This window comes from Parambassis ranga, chromosome 2 (assembly GCF_900634625.1).
Source record: "Parambassis ranga chromosome 2, fParRan2.1, whole genome shotgun sequence".
NCBI lineage: Eukaryota > Metazoa > Chordata > Actinopteri > Ambassidae > Parambassis > Parambassis ranga.
Genome location: NC_041023.1, coordinates 43,841,822 through 43,858,655, shown reverse-complemented (window position 1 = coordinate 43,858,655; position 16,834 = coordinate 43,841,822). Strand labels below are relative to the sequence as shown.

At 41.3% G+C, this 16,834-nt stretch overlaps 1 protein-coding gene across 10 annotated transcripts; it reads left to right on the top strand.

Moving 5' to 3' along the window:
* Nucleotides 1-3,518: 3,518 nt before the first annotated feature.
* Nucleotides 3,519-13,314, top strand: LOC114449590 (gastrula zinc finger protein XlCGF17.1-like). Of its 10 annotated transcripts, none has more exons than XR_003672004.1 (10): nucleotides 8,903-9,201; nucleotides 9,304-9,349; nucleotides 9,441-9,754; nucleotides 9,850-10,036; nucleotides 10,282-10,353; nucleotides 11,614-11,658; nucleotides 11,738-11,773; nucleotides 11,849-11,883; nucleotides 11,979-12,030; nucleotides 13,147-13,314. XR_003672004.1 is itself a non-coding variant. In XM_028427403.1 (6 exons), exons 1-6 carry the CDS (start codon nucleotides 10,337-10,339, stop codon nucleotides 13,311-13,313), a joined length of 342 nt encoding a protein of 113 aa, XP_028283204.1. In that variant the 5' UTR covers nucleotides 10,152-10,336; the 3' UTR covers nucleotide 13,314. The 10 variants fall into 10 exon arrangements, 2 of the variants coding, with proteins under 2 accessions (XP_028283194.1, XP_028283204.1); XR_003672009.1 differs by having other exon boundaries at nucleotides 9,438-9,734; XR_003672011.1 differs by having other exon boundaries at nucleotides 9,438-9,754; nucleotides 11,979-12,025.
* Nucleotides 13,315-16,834: the final 3,520 nt, after the last annotated feature.

The window sequence follows — 16,834 nt, the reverse complement described above, 5'->3', positions numbered from 1 at the left end:
TGTACTTTGTGTTCTGGGATTTTATGTTTTTGAACCGTTTGGCTTCATTAAAAGCTCACCTTTAGTTTACCTCAGCCTTGGTGTCTGCATTTGGGTCCAAACTCCCCCAAAACATAACATAGACATTCTGATTATGATGCATTTTCAGTGTTTATCACAGCCTCACTCATCAACATTATCTGTAGAAATGAGATGCAAACTGGATGATTCCACAGCTACCATTCACATCCTGTGTCAGTGTTCAGTGTTGTGGTTTGCGCACACATCGTGGGTTTAGTCTTCTATTGCTTGCACAGCCTCCCAGCTTTGTGCACATGATGACTTTCCACCAGACACTGACTTTTTATGACTGACAGACCAAGAAAGAAATCAGTGTGTTTGTCCAATGTTAGGGAAAGGATCTTCTGGATCAATTCTGGACAATATCTGGTCTCAAAATTACATTTTATTCTAACAGTAAAGAAGCAAATTCTGAGTCACACAAACAGAGGCCGCTGTGGTTGCCCGGCATCACGGCAGGAGAACAACATTCTCCTCTTTTGCAAACACCTTTTATCCTATCTTGAGGTACCATAAAATCATGTCCTCCCCTAACTGTGCACCAATGGGGTCAGCTCAACTGATATTTAGTTTACCTTATTTGGCCATGGTTAAACCTTAGAGTCAGGAGAAAACAGAAAGGAAATAGCAGGGGGTCCCCTTTTGTCAATCATAAACCTAAATTGAAGATATGTTCACTAGTGGATCACTGTCCCATACGAGTGACTTTATGAACCACCATAAAAGCTTACACCTCTTCCCCCATGTAAGTTCACTTTAAGTCCTAAAATCTCATAGGCTGTGGGTCAGATCTGGAGGTGACCAGGAAGACAAACTCACTTCTAGATATGTGGACCCACACCACATAACAACATCATGCAAAATAAAATCTGTCACGTAACACCAATCAGTTAACTCGGCCATATTGGTCGGATTTAAACTCCATGAGCAGACATGGAATATGTGTTTGAAAACACGAGGTGAGAAATAAGTCTTCACTTTCTGAATCTGACTTTATTGTAGGTCAGTAACATCAGTTTATATTGTTGTTATTTTTAACAGTGTTAAAGGCATTTCATAATCATTTGGACCTGAAATTACAGTGTTCACAGGTTGGGGTCAGGAAGACATCTTACAAAGACAGGACGAGGAGAACAAAGGAGTAGGTGTCACAAAGTCTGGGAGGCAGTTAACAATAGACAGGAGTGGTGAAGACAGCACCTGAAGCACTAGGGGGTGGGGGTGGATTCCAGACGCTTTGCTCTAACAAAGGCTGTGTATGAGCCAACCTTGATCAATGGGGCAGACAACAAGGGGTGCATATTAGGTTATTAGCAAATGGTGATCAACGCAGTAGACATTGTGGCAGGATCTGAGGATTGTGACTGAGATTCTGCATCAATGTCTCATGGCTATTCTTATTTATGTTTTATTCTCTTTTATTTCTTAATTCTAGTTTTTATGCTTCTCTAGTAGCACACTCTGCATTGTCTTATTATTTGTTCTGCTGCCGTAACAAATCAATTTTCATCCAGGGATCAATAAAGTCTTATTTTATCTGTTAACAGTATTTTAGGGGAAATTTCTGGAAAACTGAGAGACTTATTTATGAAGTCGTATGATCTTAATCACAGGGACAGGACAGAAAAAAAATGTCGAATCGCCTGTTCACACTCCAGTCCGGTAGGTGGCGGTAATGTAATTGCAAGCTGGCAGCCAACCGCCAATAAACTGAAGAAGAAGAAGAGAAGGAGGAAGTGGAAGAGGAAAACAAAGACGAGCACAGCGACAGCAGAAGCTGAACACAAGTGTAACTACTGTGAGTGTTTTATCACATCTGAATGGCTGCTGCTGAGTTTCTGAGAGGTTTTATCAGCGAGCGGCTAACTGCTGCTGCTGCTGAAATATTGGGAGTGTTTGAACAAACTATCGTCCAGTACGAGGAAGAGATGGACCGTCAGCGCAAACTGCTGGATCTCCTCCTGAAGCCTGAGATCAAGTTACACAGAACAGGTATGTAAACATGACAATGTCACGGAACAACAACGTCTCTGTTTGAAAAGAGTTCACATTCAACACATAGTGTTTCTAACAGGAGGACACTGACTTCATGACTTGAAGCTACAGATGTGTCCCTCCAGCTTTTCTCTCTCTGCTTCAGCTCCTCAGAGCTCTGTGCTTCGTTTATTTACTGTTGAAAACTACGGAGCAGCTGCTGTTATTTCTGAAGGGTGAAAGATTTGATTCTGCACGGTGTTATCATGCAGTGTGGGTTCACATATCTAGAAGTGTGTCCCTAACATGAAGTATTCATTCTTTTAAGTGTTTATTACTCTATACTATAATGTGTTTTTATTACTGTTTATGTGTTAGTAAGTTTTATAGAAAATCAAATTAAGTCAAGGATACTGAAGAAGTGTGGAATTCCATTGTTCTCATATAACTTAGTTTGGTAACTCACTCCCTCCCCCAGTTGCTGCGGTTGATATCAAGCTAAGGTTGTAAAACCTGAGTGTATGGAGTCTGTCCAACATGAGCAACAGTGAGCAAAACAACATGCGCTCTATATCCGCTTGTGGGAGTGTGCGCACACGTGTGTGTGTACGCGCTGTGCGCCCTATGTGCAGACAGTATGAAGTTACATTTAATCGGTGAATTAATCAATCATTTGCTGCCTGTCAAATAAGATAAACAACATAAGGCTGTTTAGTTTGTTTGATAAAAGAACAAGGTAAAGACCTGTTCTATAGGAAAGGTGACCTTAAATGACTTCTGCTATGATCAAATCATATTAACAGATTACTGTTGATCAGAAGCACAATGTGTATATTTAGGAGACCATGCAGTCTAAAACTGGAGAGATGAACATGTTTGTGCTGCTAACTAATTAAACATGATGTGACAGTAAAGGTGTGTTCAGTTTTTTACTTCAGCACTCTGAAGGGTTAATGAGAGCTGCTGTGGACTGTATGTGAATAAACTGTATTCTGAATAAATATCTAAACAAAGGCTCTAATGTTACCAAAAAGTGAAACCAACTGTAAAAACAAAAAGCTTTAAGTGTATCATTAGTTTTAGTATAAGAAGGTGCTGAACTGTTCAGAGGCTTGAAGCAGCTTGTAGGAGCAGCTAAACATCTTCAAGGAACTCTAACAAGTCCAGTTGTCCTGCTTCAAGCTTTTCAAAGGAAATGACCTGGATGAATCATTGAGGTTCAGACAAATGAGCTACTGTCATGGAGATCAACTCCCTGTTTTCTTCTGACCTTTGACCTGCAGATCTCCCTCAACAACACTGTTGTCAAGTGGAGGATGTTCTGGCTGACCAGCAGCTCTGTAACCAGAAGAAGAACTCCATTCTGGAGCAGGAGGAACCAGAACCTCCACAGGTTAAAGAGGAACAGCAGGAAGTCTGCACCAGTCATGAAGGAGAGCAGCATGAACTGAAAGAGGAGACTGATCCCTCTGTAGTAACTGCTGCTTATGATGGACCAGAACCAAACCATGACATGGTTCTCTCTCACGATGCTCCTCAAGGTAAAATGTCTCTAAAATGTAAAATTTGTGGAAAATCCTTTCCATATCAGTCAGTCTCCATCAGAACCTGAATGTTTATGATATTTTCTGTTTGTTAGTATTTTAATGTTGCATTAACTCATCTGGTTGTTCCAGGTTTTAGATGTTTCCATCATCACATTAGTCTTTGTGTCCATTTGTCCCTCCAGGTCTCCCGCAACAACATGACTGTAAAGAGGAAGAGATCCTGTCTGACCAGCAGCTCTGTAACCAGGACAAAAGTTCCAGCCTGGACCCCTTTGACCCGACTGTCATCCAATACAAAGAAGAGATCAACCATCAGGACCCACTGCCGAACATTATCCTGACACCTGAGATACAGTTACACAGAACAGGTATGTGAACCTACACAGGTAGCGACGGTATCATTTTTAATACCGTCAATAAAAAAATGCAATCCGCTTATATAGAAGATAAGGATCAAATATTAAATATATTTTATTTGATGCCTTGTGTGGTTGAATCTTCAGTTTTACTTCAGTAGTATAATGTATTTTGGAGACGTTTGATAAAGTTTATGAACATGACGTGACAGCGAGGAAGAGAGAGAGAGAGAGAGAGCGAGCCGTAGTCGCACCTGTGACCGGGTCCCTTAGAAGAACACTGCTGAGATGGTATTTAGTTTCTGAGCGGTGTAGGCACAAGCCAAAAGTTTGGTACCGTGTGAGCCTACATTTATCATTTTAATTGTTTCCATTAGAAAAACTTTGCAGCGGAAAACGTGACCGGCAGGTTTTCAGTTTACCGGACAAGTGTTTTTATTACCGTGCGTAACTTCTAACATAAAGGATGCACAAGGCTGCGCTCTTAACGTGATAAAATTACAAAAACAAACAGAAACACACCAGGACTGGCTCATACCAGTTTAATACCGTGGTGTGCTGCCAGCATGAAATAAAAAAAAAAAAAGTCTGTTCGCTATATGCGTTTTTAAATAACCTCAATAAAAACTATATTAACTGAAAAAGATTGCTTGACATGTGTCAGGCAGTTTCTAATACACTTTACATGCCGTGAATTGTAGGCTACAGCAGCTGAATTAGAAGTAAACGTGCGTGCAGCAATTGAAGACCCAAGCAGGGTAGATTTAGCTGAAATGATGAACTCACATGCTACGTACCTGTCTTCGCCTGTAATTGATTTGGCCGTGGGGGGGGGGGGGGGGGGGGCGTGTTCGAACTACATACACAAACAAAATGTTTGCCTGTGTGCATTCACTATGCTAATGTCATGTTACTTGTTTGAACTGTGGAGGTTGCAATTGTTTTGAACTGTAATGTATTTCTGATCATCACATTCTGTTTTCTGGTTTGCTTTAATCCTCCAGATCTCGCTCACCAATACAATTATGAGGAAGAGCTGATTTTAGTTGATCAGCAGCTCTGTTGCCAGGAGAAGAACTGCAGTCTGAACTGGGAGGAACCAGAACCCCCACAGGTTAAAGAGGGACAGCAGGTTCACTGCAGCAATCATGAGGGAGAGCAGCATGTACTGAATGCAGAGACTCAGCCCTCTATAGTGACTTCTGCTTGTGACGTGATTCTCTCTCATACCTGTCCTCCAGGAAAACAAATTCTAAAATGTAAACCTTGTGTAAAACCATTTTCATGTAAGAGGAAAAGTAAGGCACATCAGAGAATTATCAAAGGTGAGAAGCAATTTCCTTGCAAAACATGTGGGAAATGTTTTATGCAATCTAGTTGGTTAACTCGCCACATGAGAACCCACACAGGCGAGAAGCCATTTTCATGCAAAACATGTGGCAAATGTTTTAGTATGTCTAGTAGTCTAACTGGCCACATGAGAACCCACACAGGTGAGAAGCCATTTTCATGCAAAACATGTGGGAAATGTTTTATGCATTCTAGTGATTTAACTCGCCACATGAGAACCCACACAGGTAAAAGGCCATTTTCTTGCCAAACATGTGGGAAATGTTTTATGCATTCTGGTGATTTAACTCGCCACATGAGAACCCACACAGGCGAGAAGCCATATTCTTGCAAAACATGTGGCAAATGTTTTATGCAATCTAGTGAGTTAACTGGCCACATGAGAACCCACACAGGCGAGAAGCCATATTCTTGCAAAACATGTGGCAAATGTTTTCGTACTTCTGGTAGTCTAACTCGCCACATGAGAACCCACACAGACCCATCTCAGAGACAGACATGAGAGGACAGAGCACAACATCAACGCTTCCTTTTGCTCACAGTTATGTGAGTGTGAAAAGCGGTGTCTGCAATGTAAGATGAGGTGGGAGATCGAGATCGCTGCACATAAACAGGGTCTGCTCGTACAGTTGATGGCTGTATGCACAGATTTTGAACCAAGTTTACTTGAAGCATAACAACATATTCCCTGTCACTGACATCTGTCATGTTGAATTGTGTACGTGTCTACAAAAAATAAAAAAACAAATTCATTTCATTTTTTTATTGGAGCAGTGTAATGAATTGGCTTCCCCTTGTTAAACTAATCTCTTTAAAACTATTTTAGCTGTCTGTCAGGAGGCAACACATGCTGAGACATATTCAGTCTGAAAAGGTGCACTGCATCTCTGCACTTTGTCATTTCCTCAAACTGGCATGTAACATTTGTATAGACTCTGGTGTATTAGGACGTATTAATTGGCAATAATTGGTCAAAAATCTGACTGTAAGAGTATTCTTAGAAATAACAAGAAGGTATATCATCAGAAATTAGTTGAACATAGACAAACTATACAAAACTGGGAAGTGCTAAACAGTACTGTAAAGAAATCTAGAAGAGAAAATTGTTGAAAGAATTTTATGGAAGTTTGATTTTGACCAATCTACGCTATATCAGGTATTTAAAAAAGTACTTCACACAGACTTTTATTTTGGTAAGTGTAACCTGTTCCTGTCACCTTTGGCTCCCTGCATCACAGATGAGGGCTGTGGCTTGTAGGAATGAACAGACTGTAAGAGAAACAGTCTGACTAAAGCCAGAAGGAGGCGGAAACAACACAGAAGAAGAAGAAAAGAGAAGGGAACGTGTTTGTGGTGACAGTGGATTGGCGTAAAGCTCAGCTGCTACAACAGAATAGTTTCTGAACACATGTGTAGCCACCAAAACTACACCTGGTACAACAAAGGATCACAGTGAGTGGAGGACCAAGGCTTTGAACCAGAGCTAAGCTCATGAGCTGGAACATACATACTGAAAATATGAAGAGTTGACATACTGTATTTACAGTCCATTATAAAATCTGTATGTACATATATACAATAAATGTCTATGAATAATCTTCATGACGTTGTAACAGTATATGATAATAGATGATAACATGAACCAATCAATCTTAACATTCTGATCACTGACAGGTGAGCTGAATAACACTGATGACCTGGTTACCATGGTAACTGTCAGTGGATGGATATATGAGGCAGCAAGAGAACATTTGTGTGTCTAACATGGACTGAGTGGCATGGTCTGGGTACTTCCTGGTTGTTGTTGTTGGTCTTTTTCTCCTTTGTTTGTGTGTGTGAGAGTGAAGGGGTGAATGTTTTCTGGCTGTATTAGCTGCAGTGCATATTTATGAAAGGATCTGATTCTTCAGCATTGAGCTGTGTGAGTGCTGCTATCAGGAAATCAGAGTTAAAAAGTGAGAGCAGAAACCCCCCAGAGGGCTGGACCTGACTGCTGTCCTGATAAAGACATGAGCAGAGACGGCACATGAGGAAGACTGTTTGGAGGACACACAGAGTGGACATGGGTCACAGAGCGCTGCTGCTGTTTGTGTCTCTGCAGCATGGGCAGCTGCTCCTGCTCCACTCGTCACCGGCTGATTGTTCACACCTGTGATCAGTCATCAGCAGCGGTGGAGGAAGTACTGAAGCTTGGTGCTTAAGTAAAAGTACAAATACCCAGCAAAATATATACTCAAGTAAAAGTAGAAGTGCTACATCAACAATCCTACCTAAGTAAAAGTCTTAAGTACTGACTTTTAAATGTACTTAAAGTATGAAAAGTAAAAGTACTCACACACTGAATATATATGATTGATTTCCATTGCAAAGGATCTGAACAGGTTAAAATAATCAAAGAAATCATCTTAAATGAAAATGGAGCATGTGTAGTTAATGTCCATGTTCAGTCCAGAAGCAGCTGTGGACAGGTCTGTGTGTCATGAGGCAGGCTGTGGGCATCAAGTGAACAGAGAGGCTGCTGATAACAAACAGGCATTCAGCATTTTACTGTGTCAGTGTTCCTGCTGTAGATTCATGTGATGATTCATGTTCATCAGACATTAATGGATGGACCTGTGAGAAATTTGAAAAGCAAAAAGATGCAAGTAAGTACACGAAATATAAACTATGGAAGTATGGAATTTACTGATGCTGCATGTAAACATTGTCTGCATGTAAACATTCTCTGCATGTAAACATTGTCAGCATGTAAACATTCTCTGCATGTAAACATTGTCAGCATGTAAACAGTCAGTGTTTGTGTGCAGGGTACAGTCCATTTCTTACAGACTCCTGTCAGCTGTTGAGGTGTCTGATGGCTGAAGAGGTAACAAAGTGACATAAAAAAGACTGGGTTTGACAAAAATCTTTATTATGAAAATAGAGTATATAAAGCTATATTTTGGTAGTTTGTTAAAACTAAGATCTGAATGACTGTCGCAGTCAACAGTTAACTCCAACAGCAGATGGCACTAGTGAGTACTGAATGAAGCTTCGAGTAATGAACCTCTGAGCAACACATTGGGCTGGAAAGCCTCATTGCTTCATGAAGCTTCATTTGCCCATCACTACCAACAGCGCACACCAAGTGAACAAACAAACAGGACAGTGTCAAAACAGGAAGTGACGCAATACGTTACCGGGCTGGAACAAAGGCCTGAGTCCACTGGGTGGGCTTTTGAAGCAGCACCTTGATTTGTGCTGATAAAGACACAGGGACCAGCTGAGTGTTTTCTTATGTTCCACCTAAATGATGACTTCTGATTGAAGACAGTGTGAATCATGTGATTATATTGCACACATTGTGCAATTGTGCAACATTCCTCTGTATTTATATATTGCTTATATCTATAAAAAAACAATTGTGTGATTGATGCACTTTACCCCAATGAAGCCAAACAACAGCAACAACATGTACGTTTGACTAAATAAATAAATTAAGAAATATAAAAACACAGTCAGTGTTTAAGAAGAGGTTTTTATGTTTATAGGAGCGGTGAGAAGAACAGTAGGTGGCGGTAATGCACCTCAAACGTTGGTTGTAACTCGCCATTAAACAGAAGAAGAAGAAGACGTTCTCAGCGGAAGTGATAAGCGGCATGTGTATCGGCGCCATTTTTAAAGCAACCTGAAGCAGGAGAGCGATGCAGTGGTGTTACTGCAGCTGTGGAAGTTGCGCTGCTGCAGCTAATTTAGTCGTGGTGTAGCGGCAGCTTTGGTGTAAACATCCACTGAAAGAGAAGAGAGACGGGCCTAGCTCCACAGAAAGGCCTGAAAGCAAACATGGCGGAGCACAACACGCACAGAGAGGCGCTCCAACAGGTGCTGTTAGCTTGACTGCAGATGAGTTGGACTTCATTGAAGATAACAGTAAGGTGAGACAGAAATTGGCGTTATGAAAGTGTTTTTAATGAAAGTGCTTTATAAACATTAGTGTCAAGTAAATGCTTTTAAACTTAAAGTTTGTCGCCATGTAGTAGTGAAGAGGAGAAACATGGCCGACTGAGAAGCTGCAGCGAACAGGTGCTGTTTGCTTGTTTCAGTTTTTACATGAAGAATAAGAAGACAATGACTTAACTATTTGTTTATCTTGTTTATTTGGTTATAATAGCAGGTGCTTCCACAATGAGAGTGAATGACAGCAGATGATCTGGACTTCATTACAGAGTTGAAGGAGGGAACACAAAGATAAGAGGGAAGCAGTATTAATTTGTTCAGTTGATACTAAGACGTGTTACATTCAAATGTTTTATTAATATCAGTATAAAGTCAATGCTTCCAAACTAAGAATGTTTGTTGCCATTTAGTGGTCAACAGGAGAAATGCAGCAGTTCTGGTGTAACACCTGAAAGCAGTGATAATCAGAGCACATGGCGCAGAGCTCAGGAACAATGCACAGACTGCAGAGGTGGGTCCAAGCTACTACAGGTACTGTCTGCTTGTTTTCATTTACTTAAGTCATCATGAAGTTTTCTTTTGTTTCAAGCCGAATGTAGTTGTAAATTGTGTCCTCCCCTCTTCAGGCCTTGAAGGCCTCCCTTGGTGCTTTCTGGGAGACATCGCAGTGGGTTGAACTCAACAAGGGGAGTGGATATTTCCTGGAAGTTTCACTGCTGATGGTCACACTAGGACACCCTAACCTGAAGAATCTGCTGTTTTTGTTTAGCTGCTGTCCTGTGAAGAGATCAGCTAGAGGTCCCTGCCTAGCAGGTAAAGGTACGCTCTTTGGCAGAGGATTAGCGCTCAGATAAAAGTAGCAACTTGCGAGGAGGAACAGTGGCAACATCAGGCATGTCCTTCTGCCACTGTCCTCAACTGCGAATACTTACGAGGCCTACAACTACATCTGCACCATCAGCGTTTTGTTTTACTCATGTTCACCTCATGTTTGCAGTGTTTTAACTCTGCATTGCAGATTATGTGTTGTTAAAAATGGTCTATCTTGTCGTCCTCAGCTGACGATCACAGCACCAGTGCCAGGCCCTGCCTGTGGTCTGAGGAGACGTCTTCATGTCCCGCTGTGTCAGGTTATTGGTTTTCTTGTTCTTTCTCTATGGCATGTTTTCTTTGTTTTTCACCTCATATTTTATTCCCTCACGCAGGCGGTATAATTATGTAGTGATAAAAATTATATTATTCATAGTGTAATTAGATAAATTAACATAGTTGTTGCATTGCTTTGCCATCTAACTATAATAATATATAGATTTATATATATAATATAAAATTAGTAGTAGAGAGTTAAGGTAGAATTTAGTAGATTAAATTAGTGTTTAGTGACAACAGTTGTTTAGGAGGTTGTGGTTGTTGTTTAGGGGGTGTGTGGATGCCGGCATCTGGTTAGTGTTGTTGTTGTGGTGGTTCTGTGTTGTGGGTTTGTTGTTGTGTCTTACCATGTGCTTCTGTGGTCTTTGGTGGTTTGATGGAGATTTTTTTTGTTGACTGTGAATGGGCAACACCCAAAGGGGGAATGAATACAGTGTAATGCTACAAAACTGGCAGCCTTGACCAGTTTTGAAGCAATGCCATAAAAATGGTGACAGCAAAGGACACGTTAAAACTGAATTGACATATTAAATAGCACAGTTTAGCAGGCAAACCGGTCAAAGCGGTAGTGTAGAGGCTCAAACCTGTCGTCCTAAAAGTGAAGTTTATATGTTGCGTATATCACCTTTAATGGTGGCAAAATGAGGTTCATTAGATAAGACGTGCGTCGTTGGTGTTTAACAGAGCGTAACTATAATAGTAGTTTAGGTTAATTTCGACCTTCTCTACGAATTATGACTTGGATGACGAGAGTCTTCTTCAACATCAATAAAAGTAGTTTATAGAAGTAAGACAGATTAAGGTGTCAGTGTCTAAACTAGGCAGGAAATTTCAGTACATTAACTTAAAGATAGAATATGTTAAAGGAGAGGTAAAGTGCCAGTGTTCCCTTTAACTATGTAAAATATGTAATAAGTAGTTGTAGCGTACAAAATGCGACAAAAGTAAATTGTTCAAACAAGCTATGCTTCCTAAAAAAAAGTGTAGCTGTAGCTGGGAGTCGTGGGTAAATGTAATTTTCTTTTGTGCACTTCTCCTGTATGTATGGAGTTGGTAGTGTAGTGTAGTGTCAGCACAGCTGTGTTAGTGCAGTCCTCACAGCCACTATGGGTGCTTTATATTACTCTTTAGCTGTAAATGGGCTTTTTGGAGGTTCCTGTCTGAGCACTGGAGGGCTTTAACAGAACAGTGGGTTGTTGGAGGAAATATGAGTGCGTTCATGGCTGTTTTCATCTTCACAGAACCGCTGATGTTGTCACCTGGAAGGCTGGATTTCTGCGAGGAAGGTAACATGTCTGCAACTGTTCTCTACACATGCTTCCAGTGAAGATGCCTGCTTACCACTCTGACTTTATTGTTCCACAGAACCACTGAGTGGACACCTGGATGTCTGCATGTGAGGTAATATGTCTGCAACTGAATACATCCTGCCAGTGAAGACACTTACCATACTGCTGTGGTTTTTTTGCTTCACAGGACCAGAGATTCGTCACCTGGAAGGCTGGATTTCTGTGAGTAAGGTAGCATATTTGCAAGTTATTATAACACATCCTTCCAGTGAAGATGCTTGCTTACCAATGTGTTTGTTGTTTTTTTTTTATGTTAGCTGCACAGGACCACTGACTCGTGACCTGGAAGGGGGAATTCCTGCGAGTATGGTAGTATATTTGCAACAATGATTACTGGAAGGAGTCCTTCCAGTGAAGATGCCTGCTTGCCAATGTGTTTTTTAATATTTTTTAGCTGCACAGGACCACTGATTTGTCACCTAGTGGGCTGGATTTCTGCGAGTAAAGTACTGTTTGTAACTTATCTTACTTCCTTTCAGTGAAAGGTACTGTAAAACCTTTTGAAACTGTAGGTGTTCTAACGTGTGGTTTTCAGGTGTTTTGAAATGTCAAAGGGCTTGTTTTAGGTTTGGCCAAACACTCAAACAGTGTTTTGCCCTGTCTCCAGAACCCCAATGGGCAGGATTTCAAATGACTCTCCGTGTTGGAAATCTCACCAGGAATTTGGTTCCGGATGGATTCGGCCAACGTGCCCTGACTATTGACTGACTGAGGGTCTGGGTGGTATTGTGTTGTGCAATGTCGGGTCAGGGTTGTGGATGTTGTAGCTTAGATCCTAGAATGCCGACATGTTGTTATTTGGAGTTGAGCTTGTGGATTAGTCGATTAGTTTTGTGTAGTTTAGTGGTGTGTTTTGTGTGCTGTGGGTGACTTGACTGGGACTGAGAGCGTACACAACAACCAAAAAAGGAGCAAGGAATGCCAAATGCGTCGCCAAACGGGCACCAACGATTTCTCAATGTAACGTATGATATGAAACAGTGAAGGCAAGGAGACATTGTGGACAAATCAAATACAAACACAGTGTTTGAACAAAGCAGCGTATGACTGCTAAAGTACATGGCAAGGATGGAAAATGCACAGTTCCAACAACAAACGCATCCAAACCCGGAACAAAGCTGTGGATAACTGGGAAATTTTGTGGCATTTCAAAACAACAATGGTGTCATGGCACACTCCACCCCACCGGGGTGGTGGGGGTGGAGTAAAGACCAGAATCTGAGCTGGGGGACAAAAGTTAACCTGCTTGTGTTTTTGTCAATAAATATGTATTCCAAGGTTTTGCTACACTTTGTCATGTTAACCTTGTTTAATAATGGTCTTCTGTACCAGAGGGGGAAGGGATCTTGACCTGGACAGTTTTGGCCAGACTTGTGTTATGACAAAGTAAAAATGTGATCACTGACTGTTTCTCTTGTCTTCCAGATGGTCCGGTGATGTCACTCCCCTGGCCTCGGTGTGTTCCAGCCAAGCGGCAACCTTCGGGGCTCAAAGTTGAAGCCCATGCGGAGGTGTCAAAATTTGTAATTCACGCCGCAACTGCTGGGGGCTGGCTCCAAAAGCGAGTCATTTCCCATAGACTCCCATGTTAAAATGGCCGACTTCACAGCAGAAAAAAACAGCTGCCTGGTACAAAAAACCACTCTGGTCTCAGATGATAGGTTCTCTTCTAGTGTCAATTGTAGGGGGGGTGAATTTTTTTACAACTCACTCGTTTCAATTGTATTCAGACTTAAAATTACGCATAATTATGGGCGTTGCCGCTTGAGTGACAGACAGTTGACGTGTCACAGCGTGAGTTTCCTGCTTCCACGATCGCCTGCCCCCCTAAACCCCACTCGTGCTCCCCCTTTTTGTCCATATTTGGAGTTTTGGCGGACGTGGCGCTGCCAACATGGCGGCGGTCATCAACGTCCTGGAACCTCCCACCGAGCCTCAGAACAGCTCTTCAGAAACAAACGGGTGACGTCACAGAAGCTCTGTCCATAGTTTTTACTGTCAATGGTTCCAGCCTGTGACCTTTCCTTTTGTACTAATGCCATGTTGTGAAATGACTGAATAAAAGTGATTGATGGAAACTTTTATGGTTTGCTCATATTTCTGAGTTTGGAATAATCTAGTGTGTTTGGATAAATTAAGACAGATTTAAAGTTTACATGATTGCATGTGTTATATTTTTGTGTGTTTTACACAGGACCAAAGGATCTGGAGTTGGCGGTCTTGACTTGCAAAACAGTGACTTGGTTTCACCTTTGCTGATGTCAGAGGGTTGGTGTTGTAGTCAATAAAATGTCCCGTACAATATGGTGTATTTACAATTGAGTGAATGACATTGTTGTGATAAGGTGGCTTCAAAGAGTACAACCTTAAATGTGTCATTAAAGGTTGTATGCACACAGTTTGAGTGTGTGAATGTTGTCGTGCCATGAAGTTACAATCATCACATACAATCTGTATGTGGATAAAAATGGTTGCCAGTGTTTGTGCAGACGTAAGAGTCATGTCATTGGGTGTCTCCAAAAGTAAATGTTTGAAATTGATTATGTATTCATCAGTGAAATACAGAAGTGTATCGCCTGCCACACAAAGCCAAACACTGGGTTTGTGAATCCTGTGGAAGATGTTATTCAAAAGAGGTACGACGACTAAGCTGACTGTGTCTTTCCGCAGGCCCGTGTCGATGTGGAAGTGCAGTCTGGACCTGTTAGAAAGCTGGAGTTGTCCTGTCTTCCCGTCAGCAGGAGGGGTTCCTCAGTGTGAGGTGGGTTCTGACCCCCAGATAGAAAGTCCCTTTTAATATGAAGAAACCTTGAGCAGTAGGATGAGTGTGATGGGTTGTTGTAGTTGTAGTGTGGAAAAAGTGTCTTTTGTATGTGTTTTGGGGAAATAGAAGTGGAGAGGAGGAGTGTTGTAGTTCAATGTAGTTCTTGAGTGAAAGTGAAGCGATGGGTGTTGTAGGCTAGTTTGTATGTACTCAGATAGCCACTGTAGCCTCGCAGGAATGCCGTAACGTGGACAAGTGTCAGGTAAATTGGACACTGCACATGTTGTGCATGAAAATAGCATCGATAATGGTATGAAGCTTTGTTTGGAGTGTATATGGTTTGTATGCACAGAGCTTGGGATCGGGCAATTTGACATTTGGTTTAAATTGTGTCACACTCGAGGTGAACATTGTGCCTTAACAAAAAGAGTCCTAATAAAAAGTTAAACTTAAACTTAATAAACGTATCGGGCCTGTTTGAGTATGAAACTACTGTGGTCTTTGGTTAGACACTCTCAGACACAGTCTGTAGCCAGAAAGTAGTTAGTTGCTTCAAAATGCGTTCTTAATGCAGCGTTTCCTTGCAGATGAATGAGTTCAAGCTGTAGGACTTGAAAGTCTGTATAACCTCTTGTGAAAATTGTACAATGAGGAAGGGATTAGCAGGAGGAGCTGTTGCCCAAGGCAGAAAGTGTGAAACTTCTTAGCGAAGTTTCTAATTGGCTTGTAGTTTTAGAAAGTGCTCACACTGTCCTTGAAGATTTTCTTTCCCTCTCTTTTCTCACCATGACAGGGGGGTGTTTCCTGTTTCCTGTTATGTGTTTCAAGCGTGGGTACACCCAGCAGGTTGTCACAGAGTTCCTGATGTGGACAGACTTGGTGTACTGTGAATGGCTGCATGAAGCTGTGCCAGTACATGAGCTGCTAATATTTGAGCAATGTTGATGAATGTATGTTGATGCTCACAGCAAGGACAACGGGTTGTCCACCAGTCCACCCTCTGGTAGTCTCACAGTCATTAGCCAGTTGTTAGACACAGCCAGAGCTAAGTGTGGAGTGATTTAGTGTTGTTGTTTGTGAGTTTCACCCACTGAGGTGAGGTGAAGGAGAGGAAGCTGATGGAGCTTCGCAGTGATGTCAGACCCAACAGAAATGGTGGAAATGGAAGCTTTGTTTTTGTGCGCCTGAGTATGTTGTCTAATCGGATAGAATGGAAGTCGTAAAGTTTATGTGTTGTTGTGTGTACGCTGTAGGCTCTGGCCCTGACGGTAATGGAAGCATGAAGGCCAGCTTGAGGAGACACAGCAGCTGTCGATCAGGTAACAGTTTGTCACTGTCAGTGTGTTGTGTTATTTCCCAGTAGTTGGAGATTTTGTGTGTGTGTTTTACATCATGTTTACATCATGTGCATCATGTGACATGGTCCATGTCTTTACACTTTAAACATAGACTTATAACATACATAGACTTATATATAGACTTATATACTACTTACTTACTACAAGACAAGTAAGTAAGTAAGTAAGTAAGTAAGTAAGTAAGTAAGTTAGTAAGTAAGTAAGTAAGTAAGTAAGTAAGTTAGTAAGTAAGTAAGTAAGTAAGTAAGTAAGTAAGTAAGTAAGTAAGTTAGTAAGTAAGTTAGTAAGTAAGTAAGTAAGTAAGTAAGTAAGTAAGTAAGTAAGTAAGTTAGTAAGTAAGTTAGTAAGTAAGTAAGTAAGTAAGTAAGTAAGTTAGTTAGTAAGTAAGTAAGTAAGTTAGTAAGTAAGTAAGTAAGTAAGTAAGTTAGTAAGTAAGTTAGTAAGTAAGTAAGTAAGTAAGTAAGTAAGTTAGTAAGTAAGTAAGTAAGTAAGTAAGTAAGTAAGTAAGTTAGTAAGTAAGTAAGTAAGTAAGTAAGTAAGTAAGTAAGTAAGTTAGTAAGTAAGTAAGTAAGTTAGTATGTAAGTTAGTAAGTAAGTAAGTAAGTAAGTAAGTAAGTAAGTAAGTAAGTAAGTTAGTAAGTAAGTTAGTAAGTAAGTTAGTAAGTAAGTTAGTAAGACAACCAACGATTCTAAAACCCTCAACCTCTCACCACCTTTGGCTCCATAACCCCCTGTTCACGAACCCCCGAAACTCGGGGGGCCAGGACGCCCCCCTCTTCTCCTCCGGTCCTTCCGGACTTCCGGATCTTCTGTCTTCGTTCTTCACCCTCCAGGAATCGAACCTGGCTCTTCAAGGGCTCAAATCACTCCCTTTACCCCTTGCTTTACCACCTGAGCCACTTGCCCAGGCATTTGGACCTCGTCTCAGTCAGCCTTTCACTCTTCACAGTCCACCACTCACTTAACCCTCTGAGCCATTCGTTCAGATGCT